Below are 14,778 nucleotides of genomic sequence, written 5' to 3'. Positions count from 1 at the left end.
ACAATGTCATCATCTCGTATATGTCATCTCTTGTGTCATCACCGTGACCTACTTAACCCTGCCTCTTTTTCTTCATTTTTTTCTCACTTTCTTCTTTTATTTTATTATAATAAATAAAATGTAATAAAATATGTACCAACAAATATTTTTCTAAATAATTTTTAATATAAAAAATATCTTAAATAATGAAAGGTGTTAATTAGAATAAAATAACATATAAATTTATATTATATTATAATAAATATGAGTTAATAAAACATGTAGTAACAAAATAAGATTTTTTTTTAGTATTTTATTTTTATCTCATCCTGATTAATCACTTAAACATTTACACTATGTGGTTAAATAATTATATCTCTATAATTAATTATAATTTTTTATGTCATTAATTTTATGTGATTATTATCTATTTTTACTAATTATTTTTTAAAATAATAATAATCAAATTCTGTTTTTCTTTTCCACGGGTTCCAAATGCCCGTAGAGGGGTACAGGGACAGCGATTTTCTCACTATGTTTTTTGGGAAGAGGACAACAAAGAAGAGGGAAATGGCCTCTGGTAACTTAAAAGGGGCAAAACGAGGAGTCCCTCCCCTCGAAATTCAACCTCAGCTCTCGTCACCATCACCAATGGCTTATTCGGCACTAACAGAGGCAACACCTTAATAAGCAAGAGGATAAGAGTGGAAAAGGAAAAAAACAAAGAGAGAAAGGATCTTAATTTTGACGTGGCATTTTGTCCACATGTGATACCAAAAGATGACACATCAGTGTCACATAAGAGGCAAATTTCTCTCGACCCAAAAGATAGGTGCGGAGGCGGTGCGTTGTGCCGTACGATGCTAAAAAGCGTCGACCTATTTTGACTAACGGTGGGTGACCGTAAACTGTCTTCATCAAAATTGGCAATTATCGATACGAAGGCATTAGGCCAAATGCTAATGCGAGAACTACAGGGAAAAGATACAAAGGCATTAGGCCAAATGCGAGAACACCGAATCAAAGCCATTCCTTACAAACATTCCAGACGGTGAGCGAGCATTACACCAACCCCAGTATCCTAAAGGTGCCGCCTGCCGGTGGCGTGAGATTAATAGAGGCGTATCCTTGTGGTTATGTGGCTTCGACATATGGGACAAAACTGCATCTCTCTCCCACATTCATAGCATGTCTGTATTTCATTAGCACTGTTAGTAGTCCAGCACATGTTTATTAGGTGAACAGAACGTGTTTATTCGGTGAACTTACCTGATGTCCACACCCAAATGCAAGATTCTTGTTACTCCAGAGGCACACAGGACAAGTCTGTTAAAAAAGGGCCATAAATATAAGTTATACAATAATCTCATTCCCTCAGACTGAAACGAACATGTCCCTACAGTGTACAAACAGCGAAGCCTACGTCTTGTATTTTTTTTTTTTTTTTTTTTTTTTGCACCAAATAAACAAAGAAACTATCACTTCTTAGATCCACTTTGTTATTAACTCAATACCTGATTGTTATGTGAAACATTTTCATGTGACTGAGTAGATGGAATACTATCAATGCCCGGATTTATTTCAGAGGTACTAGATCTTGAGAACTTTGAACTGGAATATGGTGAATTCATCCTGTTGATTGGCGGAGGGAGAGGAACCCTTCCCTGAATCCCCTTTCTTCGACTGCAAAAATTGAATCAAAGACTCGAGTTAATCTCCAAATGGCACAAATTTTCAGAAACTTCAGCCAATTGAAATGCCAAACTCCTAATAGTGGTACCCCAAAAGCTGAAGATCTATTGTTGCTTTGTACTGAGATGGTATTTCCATCAATGCTGCGAGAGAAAATTCTGTTTCCTTCTTGAAGGGAGGAATGTTTCTGGCCATAATTTCAGTAAAATTCACAAACTGCAACACAAGAAAATTGCTTATCAGTTCCACACTAATTTCTGACATAAATATGGCAAAAGTCCAAGTTATGATTCATAACCTGGAAATTATCAAATGATCGGGCAGGTATATTGTCATCAAATTGTTTCATCATATCCCATGGACCATCACCAACACCAACCAAAACAATTGATAAAGGGTGCTCACTACAACAAACAAAAAACTATTGTCAGACACCTCCGTAAAAGTAAATGATATTAAACAATCGAGAGGAAGCTACATCGGGTAGTCACCTTGCTTTCACTATTGCATTTATAGTATCCTGTTCTTGTGGACTCAAATGACCTTGATCTGTGTCAATACTCCGTGTCACCTTTAAGTTTTATCAGTGTGAAGAAAAACAGATTTACTATTAGTTATGAAGAGAAATATTTGAATAAAAAAAAAGTGAACACACCACAAAAAATAGATGATATAACTTTAGAGTTCTCAATGAAGTGAAAAAACTGGACAAAGAAACCTAATAGTCTAGATCCATTTCCACTGTAAATAAAAAATATCTGAAAGTAACAATTTACCTGCCCATCTGCAATTATCAAAAGAACATGGTACTGGCCACCACTATGGTCCACGATACCAACAGCTGTTTCAATTATAGGAGCAAATGATGTTGGTCCTGAGATGCAGAAGAAAGCCACATTGTACATCAGATTCAAGAAACTACAAAAACAAAAAAAATCAAAACAAACACACTAACCAGCTAGCTTCAGATGTGGGACTATTTCTCTGTACCGACTTAGTGCTTCTTCAAACCCGTCACACAGTCTTTCATCAGAATAAAAGCTGAAAACATCTTGGTCATGAGTAGATGCTTCAAAACAGCAGAAGGAAAAAGGTAAGTTTCAAGCCAACTACGAATTTCAAGAGTTCAAAGGAAGTGACACCCGCCTTAACACATTAAGTGCGAGGAAGGCATATTTTACTAACCATCTCCAAATCCAAAACAGGGAATAAGGTTATCTTCATCAAATGCAGACAGGGTTCTCCCAATTATAGATATCGCCTGCTCATAAGGATTTGGAGTATCACCAATGTGATGCAAACTTTGACGATTGAAAGATCGAATCCCTAGTAACACAAACATTACGATAATGGACAGAAATTCAGAATTACAAAACAAAACCCAGGATCTAAAATTCAATCATAGGAAGATCATAATGTTCCGGTAGGTGAACCAATAATCAATCTGAAGCAATATTAACAATCTATGTATGAGACCGTGAAAATACTTTGCAATCTTCCTAGGTCCACGGCAAATATCTGGTAAGAAAACAGAGTTGCAAAATAATTGCCCATAATAAATACATAATGACTCGTGCTAAATAATGGATGAATATTATTCCATTCTTTTAACTTTTTGGTGTACTCAAAGCAACATTGCATTAAAAACATGTCTCCCAACATACCTGTCCACTCATTGCTCTTGGTGAAATCAATACCCACTATGAGATTGGAAGATTCCAAACCAGCTTGTGAGAGAGCCGCTGTTACCTGACAAAAGTGAGATGAAATAACCTATAACATATTATCAAACAATTTTGTCTTTATGAGATTGATATTATTTAGCAAAGTCTGGATGCTTATCAAAGCCATGGTACAAGCCAATAGGATATGCACAATATAGATGTATCTAAGAAAGACAAACTTATGAAATTAACAGAGTGATTAAGGAGACGGTATGAAAAAGAAATAATGCCTGTTCAAGTGAGTCGTAGTTGTCCGCTATTCTTGAATATCGATTCTGCAATTTGCTTTTTACATCAGGCTCACGATAATCAGGATGGGGAGGGTAAGATGGAACATTAAACGATGATGATGATCCATAGTTATGTGGATAACGGCTGCATCCATAATGCTTTGTTTGTTTGCCACCCATGGTCAGGGAAGTAAGGAATGAATCTCACAACCAGCTCAGGACTGCTGAAAAAGCCTTCTGATAACAGCCAGCTACTGCATATTTACCCCAAGGTCATCAAAGGCACGATAACGGTCTAGCCAAATAGAGTGAAAAGTTCTGCAAACGGAAACCTGCATGTATGAGCAAATCAAGTGGAACGGAAATCTTCTTCTGTAGTTCATGCATAAAAAGCCTTTGCCATTTTTCAAGCACAGAGAGAGAAAAATTAAGGTCAACGGATCCATATAAGCCTGTCCCTAAAGCATGAGCAAAAAGTAATAAATGGAAGGTTACAAACTACAGCTACCCAGAAACTTCGTCCAGACACAAGAGCAAATATTCAGCAAAGAAGCAGAATTTTCCAAGACTACGTGCAGAAATCATCTTATTAAGAAATCTAAGAGAAGTAGTACTGCTATATTCCACTACAATCATAATCAAAGTACAATTAGCAAGTTTTAGTGAGAAATGAAGCGCAGGGCAAAAAATTAAAACAAACAGAAGGAACAGAAATAAAAAAATCCAGCAGAACAAGCATACTCTTCGATAGAAAATAAAAATGCAGAGACTATAAAATGTCAATTATCACTCTCTAATGCAGCTCGGAACAAATTTATTCAAAGATCCAAACCAGCCTAATCAATTAATCAAGACAGAAGTACAGAGTATTAGGTTGTGGAGAAGGAAAGTCATCTTCGTGCATGATGGTTACCACTTAACCAAATAAAACACATGAAACAATATTTCATATGAACGAGGACGGTTAACAATTTTGCACACAACAAGTAGATTCACGAGGCACGCAAAGGAAGCAGCAACAAAAACTTTCAACACAAATCCGCGGAATGCCAAAATTAAAGATGTTGAACCAAAAGACAAACCAAATTTACACAATCAGAAGAGACTTCGCCGAAGAAACCCATAAATCGTCGTAGAAAACTAAAATTCAAAAAACCACAATAACAGGAAAGGAAACTTAAAATAAGAATCATGGAAACAACCTAATCCAAATTGATAAGAGCTTTTCGCAGAAGAAACCCATAAATTGTCGTAGAAAACTAAAATTAAAAAAAACCACAATAACAGGAAAGGAACTTAAATAAGAATGATGGAAACAACCTAATCCAAATTGAATAAAGAGGCTTCTTTCAGTAGTAGTAGTAGTAGTAGTAGTGCTCAATCGAAGATAACTTGCCAGTATATATGCTACAGAAACCAAGAAAAAAAGAAGTAATAAAAGATACAATTTTCCAGCAGAGAGCTACAAAGTTTGTCAACGCAGCGCAATCCAGGAAAGTACAGACACATATACCCCGAAAATCTCACCCCCACAGCAGCTGATTCTTAAAACTCGGAAACCTCTACGAAATCGCTGCGTTGACGCCGCAATGCAGAAGCGTGAAATCCTCATTTACACCCCTGGAAGTCGAAGAATTTTATTAAGATAAACGCACAGAAAAATGGGTGACGTTTGTCGGCAAGCAGAAAAGTTGGTTAAAGAATTGCCAGGAAAATGCAAGGAAAGCGTCGATGGGAAAGAGGAAAACGAAATCAATCATGGAAACAGTCAGATCTGCTTGTACGTGGAAGAAATATTTCTATATACTGAGAGAGTGTCGAAAACCACCTACACCTGAAAACGTACCAGTGCCGCTGGTGGTTGGCGGAAGGTAATTTAAAAACGAATGCTATCATTTTACCATTTTGGACTCGTCCAGCACGACGGAATCTCAAGACAGAGCGATATAGAAAAGAGTAAAATTGGTAAAATGGTTTCGGGCGTGGATTCTAATGAAGCCACTGCCCAGGCAACGCGCAAGTGCAGCAACATTAGCTGCAAATTTGAACAACTTCGCCCTCATTAATGAGTCCAAACAAAAATAAGTTCTGTAGAACTTTGACCAACTTAGCCCATTAATAACTCCAAACAAAAACTACAAATTCTGTTACCTGGACACTGCAAAATACAAATAGGTTTTGCCTTTTAGAAAAATGAAGGATCAAAGGAAGGTGGAAGTAGCGATTCCACTTGGTTCTTGTCATGGTAAACTGAACAGCACTCGAACCACCACACTTGCCACCAGAATTAAGGCCCCTTAGCATGGCAGACCCAATTGCAATTGATACAAACCTTCTATAGACCAAGTCAAATTATATAGCACGTGAGGTTGGTATTGTTTACGTTGTCATATCTAACTGTAACACCACACTTGATGTAGAAGATTTGCATCAAGTGCAACTCGATCCATTGTAATGTCTATATTGGCTGTCCAAGGGTAGACAACACCAGTGAACTACCACATCACTACGCTGAAAACCAATTTTGGAGGCAGATGTAGCGACTTGAGTGCAATCACAGTAAGTCTTTGAAAGTAAAAACTCCACTCAAACACAACAGATCAGGAAATATAATAGATAGTTTCCACTTTTCCTGCCAGGCCAAATAGAGGATGGTTGTCACGCAGTTAGATTTAGGCTAAGTCTGTCTAGCCAAGCGGAATATCTACCCCGTGCGGACTAGTCCTTCCCAAGAACTAGTCAACCTCCTTGAGCCTCGGATCCTCCAACCAATACTTCACATTAGAAGTTGCAAGCCAAAAAGGACAACGGAAATACCAAAGATATAGAAGAGAAAAACCAACTTTGTATTGAGAAGACAATGTTACAAAGGGTGGTCAAACACTCTTGAAGGCCAAAGGTTAAAAACTCTCTCTATATACTTGAAGAACAAAGAATGCTAAGGATTTTTCAACCCCTTTACAATGGGAGAGACCCCTCTATTTATAGCCTCCTCCCCTGGCCTTTAGAAATCTCTAAAAATGCCAAAAAATTCGCCAGATCCTAAAAATGGGCGTTAGAGGCGCCCTGGTCACGTGGGCACTTTTGAAACCCCATTTCGCGTGCCTCAAGATGCGCCTGGGCGCAACCCGCTTCACGCGCTTGCGGATGTGCCTGGAGTCCGGGTCACACGTGCGCCTGCGGAAGCGCCTGAAGTCCTGGTCGGGAGCGCTTGGAGTCCTTGCCGTGCTCAACCCCATTTCTATCTGCCAGGAGTCTTAGTCACGTGCAACCCCATTTCGATCCGCCAGGAGTCTTAGTCGCGTGCAACCCCATTTTGACTCGCTGGAATCCTGGTCGTGCGCAACCCTATTTCGATCTGCCTGTAGTCTTAGTCGCGCACACCCCATTTCGACCCTCTTGGAGTGTCTGTTGGCGTGCTGCCTTGTGTCTGGGTTGGCTGTTAGGGTTGTAACACGCCTTGTTGCTTGGCCATCCGTTTGGCAAGCTCAAGTGTGTCTTCTTCTACTACAGTTGATGTCGGGCCAACTATATGTGTGTGCCCTTCTGGGCAGTGCCATTGCACTGGGCTTTGGTCGTTGCTGCTATTGTTGTGCACTAGACTTGCACAGTCTTCAGCCTTGGTGTCTGGCCACACCATGACTTCATCCTCCGTCTCATACTCCCATCGCCATAAGGTAGACGCCCTCGTCTGCAACCCCTGGCGATAGTCGGCTACCTCCTTTTCAAACTGCCATAACTCGTCAGCGTCTTGCCATGTTACCTCGTTTTCCGGTTGACCTTGCCACTTGACCAAGTATTGCGTCCTCCGGGGCTTGCCCCTTTGGCGTTCCTCTCGGTCTGCAATAATATATCTACCCTATTGTCAAAGGTAGTAGATATATCCATGGGAGCTCTTGGGTCAACTATTCTATCCGGGTCCGGGTCTTCAACATAAGGTTTAAGGTTTGATACATGAAAAACGTTGTAAAACTTAAACCTTTTCGGCAATTGCAATTTGTAGGCGAGGGTGCCCACACATTCAATAATAGGAAAAAGGGTCCTTCATATTTCTTCAAAAGACCTTTGTTCTTGCTTCTTAGGTGACGTAATTGTTTAGGTTTTAGTTTGAGAAGGACCTGGTTACCAATATTGAAAGAAGACGCCCTCCTCTTCAAATCAGCATGTTTCTTCATCTTTTTAGCTGCCTTATGCAATAAGACCTCTTCGCCAGCTGATGAGCTGCTGGACTTTTCCGTGAAGTGTCTAGAAAGAGCCATGAGAGCCAAAGGCTGTCGTCCTGTCGCCAACTCAAAAGGACTGTGCCCGATTGATTCTGATTTTTGTAAATTGTATGAAAACTGGGCCACGTTTAACAAGTTTGGCCAGTTTTTATGATTTACTGCAACAAAATGGTGTAAATACTGTTCTAACAAAGCATTTACCCGCTCAGTTTGGCTGTGACTTTGAGGTTAAAAACTAGTGGAAAAACTTAGACATGTTCTCATTAGTTTGAATAACTCGGTCCACAATTTCTTGTGAATCTGGGGTCACGATCACTGATGATTGTTGTGGGCAAACCCCAATGCTTCACCACATGTGCCATGAATGCTCTAGCTGCTCCGTCTGTTGTACAATCACTTGGCACCGCTACGAATGTACCATACTTCGTAAATCTGTCTACCATCACCATGATAGACACCAACCCATCCTTCTTACGTAATCCAGAGATGAAGTCCATTGAAACAGACTCTCACGACCGCTTTGGAATAGGTAAGGGCTGTAGCAAACCCCTAGGCTTGCGTTGTTCAATCTTATCTTGTTGACAGATAAGATACGTGCGCACAAACTCATCCATATCATTCTCCATGTCTGGCCAATTATTGGCCAGACAGCAAGGCCAACCTCCTTCTTTGACATGGATGTCTTGCCTACAAGGTATCATGGCATTCCCTCAAGAAGTCACGCCGTAGGTTATTGTACTTAGGCACATAAAGTCGATTACCTTTGGTCTTGTGCAATACATCGTCAAACCAAAATCTTCTCGTCTCGCCCAAGGTAGCAGCTTGTTCAATGTTGTAAGCCTGGGCGTCTTGGCGAAGTCCAATGTGAATCCTGTCTAAAAACACCGTACCAACTTGTGTAATTGCTGCTAAGGCTTGTAATCGCAAAGTTCCATTTTTTGTTTTTGCGCCAAGGTAGTCTTCCATGCGCGCGTTTGCCTTGCGCAAAGCGCATATCTCCTGCGCCTACGCTCGAGCCGCACGCCTCTTCATGTTTAGCTGCTACCGCACCACGCGTGGTGCGTGTGAAGTAAATGCCGATTGCTGCAGTATGCGGGGATTCAGTCGCACACGTCTTCTCCTCTGCCGCATGTGTGCATGATGGTGGTGCTTGTTGCGCCAATCTCTAGCTGGTCTCTTCCTCATAAGAGTTTGGTGCGTCCACCTTCCTGCTCAGTGCGTCGGCAGCACCATTGGCCTTCCCCGCCTTGTACATCATCTTAAAGTCAAACTCGGCCAAAAAATCTTGCCACCGGGCTTGCTTTAGACTGAGTTTTTTCTGTGTAAGAAAGTAACTAGAAGCGACGTTGTTAGTTTTTACAATAGATTTGGAGCCTAAAAGATAGTGCCTCCAAAGACGTAAACAATGCACTACCGCCGTCATTTCTCTTTCTTGTACAGTATATCGTTGTTCAGTTTCATTAAGCTTCCTACTCTCATAAGCGACTGGGTGTCCGTCCTGTTCTAGCACACCCCCAATAGCATAGTTTGAGGCATTTGTATGTACCTCAAATGGCTTGCTGAAATCAGCAAGGTGCAGCACTGGTTCAACCATCATGGTATCCTTCAGCCGTTGGAATGCTCTTTGGCATGAGTCTGTCCATTGCCACTTTTGGTTCTTCTTAAGGAGGTCGGTCAAGGGGGCTGCTATAGTTGAGAAGCTCTTGATAAACCTCCTATAATAATTTGCAAAACCAAGAAAACTCCTAAGCTCACGCACCTTGGTAGGGATTGACCAGTCACGCACAACTTCAATGGTGCTCAAAAAGATCAACATCAGAATCTTCTCAAGCATTAAGGCCAAAATCACAATTTATGGTACAAGCCACTGATACTTGAGAGAAGAAGATAAAAACAGATAATAGATAGCAAACCTGTTTCAAAAAACAAAAGAATAAAGTCACCTAATAGACTGAAACCAATTAGATGAAAACTACTTGGAACTTTAACAAAAGTGACAATTATTATCATGGAGCAACAAACTCTTACCCTTCCAGAAACAATGTAGTCATCTTTGATCAATTTGTCAAAGATCCAAAAAGTTTAAAAAATATGTGATAGGTGAACAAATTTGGAATAAAATTGCCACTCAAATCAACATACAGAAGAAGTATGACAAAAAGTAAGAATACATCACGAGCAGACAACCTTCAAACTTATTAGTCACTGTTAACATGTCTCAAAGAAAATACAGATGAACAAATAGTTGTAGTGCCCTCTATGGTAGTTAATTAAGGTCAGCCATGGCAATTTACTAATAAATCTATATACATAACATGACCAATAAGATTGAATTAGTTGCGGTCAATATAACTACAAGGGATTACTCTTTGATATAAACTAGCAGAGGTACCCCCTAGTTGTAGGAGATGCTGGGAAAGGTACAAATGTGTTATTGGAGGGCAAGAACGAGGAAAAGCCAATGGAGCTAGACCGTCAATGTCCAAGAGGTTATAATGTTCATTACAGAACTCGCAAACATAAATTGTTTGTTGAAAACAAAATAAGCTATCAAAATGAATAAATTATAAAGAAACAAGATTGTCTCCAAGAATAGAAACATCACGCAAAAACACTTTTCAAAATTCACCACACTGTTCGAGGTGAGGTTTCTGCATTAATTTATAACAATTGCAGAGATATACACGTGATTACAATTGATATGGTTTGTACAGGAAATGAATGATTTGAGCTTAATTAGCTCCTGTAAGGAAGGCCTTAAACGGGCAATGATCCTGAATTGATTCTCAATCAATGAGCCTTAATTAATTGAGAATCAGTATCTTCAACAGTATCTTCAACATCACGCTTATTGGCGTCAAATGTCCAAGAGGTTATGATGTTCATTACAGAACTTGCAAACATAAATTGTTTGCAGAAAAAAAAAAAAGCTATCAAAATAAATAAAAAATTAAGAAACAAGATTGTCTCAAAGAATAGAAACATCACAACTTTGAGCAAAAAAAAGTGAATAAGAAATAGAATTTTTTTCACTAAAACAAAAGACTATACAAATGAGATGCTGGGAAGGGTACAAATGAGTTATTGGCGGGCAAGAACGAGGAAAAACCAATGGAGCTAGATCGTCAAATGTCCAAGAGGTTATGACGTTCATTACAGAACTTGCAAACATAAATTGTTCGCAGAAAACAAAATAAGCCATCAAAATGAATAACAAATTAAGAAACAAGATTGTCTCCAAGAATAGAAACATCACGCTAAGCAAAGAAGAGTGAATAAGAGATAGAGAAATAGAAAATTTTCCACTAATACAAAAGATTATACAAATGAGATGCTGGGAAGGGTACAAACGAGTTCTTGGCGGACAAGAACCCCCTCACCCTGAGAATGTTTAACGATATGTTGATTTAAGCTTATGAACCACCCACTGGACATCGTTAGTCTGCTAGAAGTTACCCTTTGGCGACAAAGGGTAATTGGGAGGAGAACAACCCAGTAATCCCAAGATCATTTTCCCCAAACTTTGAACAACTTCAGGGGATTCATTGAAACTCTCATAGCACCGTCCCCATCTGGGGTCTCGACTTACCTGCGAAATGAGCATCAATGAAGATAACGAATTCGAATAACCAGAGTCGCGAGAAGTTATTCCGAGGAAATTTACTCGAAAGCAGAAACAAGAAACAACTTGAGCAATCACCTTATGGCTATGCAAGAAGCGAAAGCATAGTGAATTCCACACATAATAAAAAGAATTAATGATTTTCATTCTAACAGCACCATATAATATAGACCATCTGAACTTTCAACAGAAAATGTTGATAAGTAACATATCACGGGAGAGGCATCACTTGTGCCTTTTTTCTTCCTTACTACAATCAAGAAACTCTGTAAAAATCAGATCATGTCTCATTTACAGAAGAACACAAATTACAACCATAGGAATTCTCAAGTGCTGTAATTTCATAATCGCCACGATATTCAATGTGATATATCATCACGATTTAACTCTTCGAATGCAGCTTCCGAAGAATAGTCACGAATCCTCTGTTTCAGACTGTTTGAGTGGACATAATTTGATACCTTCTTTATTGGAAATGGACGTTCACTGGAAAGCGGAAAGTCCGAGTTATTTACATTTTCCAGTCTTTTTCCTTCACGACGTTTGAGGTGGCGACGCTTCAATCATTGTGTCATTTTACCCATCTTCTCGGCCAAAGTCATTCTAGATAGGATGTCTGACAGCCGGAGCCCAGGGAAGGGGAAAGGGCGGACAAGGAATTTTAAAGGTAATAAATAATATGCTGACGTGGCGCTACGGCACAGATTTTGGTGATGTGGCAATTTGACCGACCGAACCGTCAGCTTTGGGAGGCGATCCTTCGTTACCCTTCCGCTAACCTAAAGTAACGCAGGAAGGCAAAGGGATATTACCCTTCTTACCTGGCTATCTTCCAGCAAAAGCCATGAGGGAGACCAACCGAGCTCCTTCCTTCCCAAGAAAAAAACGGAAAATAATAGGATTCCATTCTCTGACCTGCTAGTGAGGGAGTAGGGTCTGTCTTCCCATCCTGCGATCTTGCTGGGGAGAGAGAAAGCTAAGTTTGAGGTAAGAGAGCCACACCTTGACATCTCTAAACTTCCTTCTCTATTATGGAGAGGCACTTCCCTTTCTATTACCGAGAGGGGAAGGGAAGTGGAAGGTGGAAGATAGGAGGGATTCTCCTCTTCCACCGGCCTCTTTGTGAAAGAAGTGATACAGCTAAGCACTGCTTTGCTCTGCAAGCAGCAGTGCTTCACTCCAAGCTGCGTGTCATCTGGCTCTCAACAATTTGTGTTGCTGGAAGAGCTCCTCCACAAGCAAGGGCAGAGTGTCCTTCCATGTTCTCCCACCCAGCAGCTACAGAAACAGAGGGTGGTGGAACGTGGAAAATTTACAAATAAGCGTAAAAAAAAAAAAAAACAAACAAACGATCGTTTCTTTCACAGCCACATAGAAGAGCATTTAGCATTTTCCACTCGAGCTTTAATACAGAGTAGGGTTCTAAATTATTAAGGTTTATCGCACATCGTACCTGCGACAGGCCTTCAATTTATTCTACTTCTAAAAGTAAGCATTTGTTCTAAAGGTGACAGCGTAACTTTCGTTGAATGAGGGAGGGAGATGATCGGAGAGCTTTTCTTTTGCCGTGCCAAATCCGTCCAAGTTTCAGCACATCCACTCAAGTTTGACAACTCGTCAATCAAAACTGAAAAGCGCTCTAAGACGCCCTTCAAAGCCAGCTCAAATCAAATTAGTCTTCCAAAAAAAAAAAAAACTAGCGCCTTTTCATTCTTTCTTTTACATAATTCAAAGAAAATGAGTCTTGTCTAATCTCTAGTCTAATCAACAAAAGCAACGGCAGATTAAGCTCCTCTTCCCTTCGTCTTCCTCGAAACACGACGAGTCAATAAAGGATCAGTACTGCAGCTTTGTTCCATTTTCTCTCTCTTGTGCCTATCATTTCTTTAACGAGAATTTGAAGGTGAAACATTCCTTCAAAGGGAACTTCTTGTTGCTTTTGATTCCTCCACCTCTTTTATTGTGGTACCCTGGGTAATCTACCTTCCGAAACTCGACGGCCTCGATCAGATGCATACCAGCTTTCTTCGCCAAGTTCTCCAGTTTCCAGCAATTGTAAGGGTAGTCGTCTCTGTGGGCTACATGAACTTCACCATCTTCAGCCAGCATCTCGCGCGCACTCCCGAAGAATGCAGACAAGAGTTTCTTGTGGAGCCTGTACAAGTGAACCACAAAAGAAAAGTGTTTTGAGCTTTAATCAGATCGATGGAAGTTCATTATTGCACAAGGTAAGAATACTGCTGAGGGAAGGGAAAGCCTCCTGAAAACATGTGCACGAAGCGGAGATAAATCGATCTTACTTGATGAGGCGGCCATGTCGTTCACAGAGGAGAGGGAAATGGCCTGCATGTGGGAAGTTGAAGACGATTCGATCAAATCTCATGGTTCTGAGGACGGGATGGCGATGCATCTCCTTGACATCGACCTCATGTAGCACCACGCATCCTAACCTCTTCAACTTCACCAGGTGAGGTACACAGGTCCAGTGCTTCACCTTTAGCAGCTCTATACTAGCATATTTATATGGATGAAAGAAGGAGAATAAAAAAGACAGAACAACAAAAAACATTTCAATACCTTCAGAATCCAGTGAAGTGGCCACCATGTTTCGCGCAGAGCCAAAGCATTCAGCCAGACACGCTGAGAAAGAGAAATCTCCCTCGCCCACTAGCAGAATTCTTTGGGAGCTACAGTAATGCGTAATCCATTGTTCCCTTTTTCTATCAGATCCTTCGCTAGTCGCATCCATAGAAACTGACAAGTAGCCACCCCTTTCTCTCTCTCGGTCGCGCTGATCGCTCGCCGGTAACAAATTAAGACGAGTTCCGACTTGTTTTCGAGAGGATAATGACTACCTATAACCGTGGAGATGTTGAAGTTCCTTATATTCCATCCCTTGGAAAGTTAACGGGCATCAATTCTTTAACCACGGGAGGCACGATGAGGGCAAGACGGTCAATTTTGATCTTTTTATTGAATAGAAAAATAGAAAACTACGTTTGTATGAAAATGACAAAGGCAAGAAAATAGAAAAGAGTAAAGGCAACCTCCCTCAAAGGAAGAAAGGAAAAGAATGAAGACAAGAATAAAGTAAAGGAGAATGAAAATGTCATAGGAAAGAAGAAGAAAACGTTTAGTTGTTTTGCCAAGTAGAGGAAGTTAAGAGCAAATAATGGGGAAGCTACATCTGTTTTTGCAGTTTAGATTCATAAAAAGAAACAAACGAGAGGCATGACAAGGCCTATTCTACAGTTTTTCTTAAATGTTCTTCGTCCCATCCCAATCTTTCCCTAACAATCCGAGGCACG

At 40.2% G+C, this 14,778-nt stretch overlaps 2 protein-coding genes across 7 annotated transcripts; both read right to left on the bottom strand.

The window, feature by feature from the left end:
- Positions 1-877: 877 nt before the first annotated feature.
- Positions 878-5,465, bottom strand: LOC137940042 (E3 ubiquitin-protein ligase RGLG1-like). 4 transcript variants are annotated; one of them, XM_068784949.1, is made up of 13 exons: positions 5,454-5,465; positions 5,153-5,245; positions 3,626-3,943; positions 3,336-3,420; positions 2,857-2,997; positions 2,627-2,740; positions 2,448-2,545; positions 2,163-2,242; positions 1,970-2,075; positions 1,760-1,887; positions 1,494-1,662; positions 1,249-1,305; positions 878-1,171 (listed from the first exon to the last, which is right to left on the bottom strand). In XM_068784949.1, the coding sequence occupies exons 3-13, from the start codon at positions 3,803-3,805 to the stop codon at positions 1,091-1,093; spliced, it is 1,239 nt and encodes a 412-aa protein (XP_068641050.1). In that variant the 5' UTR covers positions 3,806-3,943; positions 5,153-5,245; positions 5,454-5,465; the 3' UTR covers positions 878-1,090. The 4 variants fall into 4 exon arrangements, with proteins under 4 accessions (XP_068641050.1, XP_068641051.1, XP_068641049.1 ...); XM_068784950.1 differs by lacking the exon at positions 5,454-5,465 and having other exon boundaries at positions 5,139-5,448; XM_068784948.1 differs by lacking the exon at positions 5,454-5,465 and having other exon boundaries at positions 5,153-5,448.
- Positions 5,466-13,040: 7,575 nt separating this feature from the next.
- LOC137941102 (uncharacterized protein At4g26485-like) lies at positions 13,041-14,425 on the bottom strand. 3 transcript variants are annotated; one of them, XM_068786359.1, is made up of 3 exons: positions 14,048-14,425; positions 13,771-13,975; positions 13,041-13,625 (listed from the first exon to the last, which is right to left on the bottom strand). In XM_068786359.1, the coding sequence occupies exons 1-3, from the start codon at positions 14,217-14,219 to the stop codon at positions 13,349-13,351; spliced, it is 654 nt and encodes a 217-aa protein (XP_068642460.1). In that variant the 5' UTR covers positions 14,220-14,425; the 3' UTR covers positions 13,041-13,348. The 3 variants fall into 3 exon arrangements, with proteins under 3 accessions (XP_068642460.1, XP_068642461.1, XP_068642459.1); XM_068786360.1 differs by having other exon boundaries at positions 13,771-13,915; XM_068786358.1 differs by having other exon boundaries at positions 13,771-14,425.
- Between the last annotated feature and the right edge of the window lie 353 nt (positions 14,426-14,778).

The sequence above is a fragment of the Aristolochia californica genome, unplaced genomic scaffold (genome assembly GCF_029961685.1).
Source record: "Aristolochia californica isolate CCGP_79_NKW_82.1479 unplaced genomic scaffold, dmAriCali1.0.hap1 SCAF_9, whole genome shotgun sequence".
Classification (NCBI taxonomy): Eukaryota; Viridiplantae; Streptophyta; class Magnoliopsida; order Piperales; family Aristolochiaceae; genus Aristolochia; species Aristolochia californica.
The sequence above is the reverse complement of the archived record's forward strand: the minus strand, read 5'-3'. Positions and strand labels throughout refer to the sequence as shown.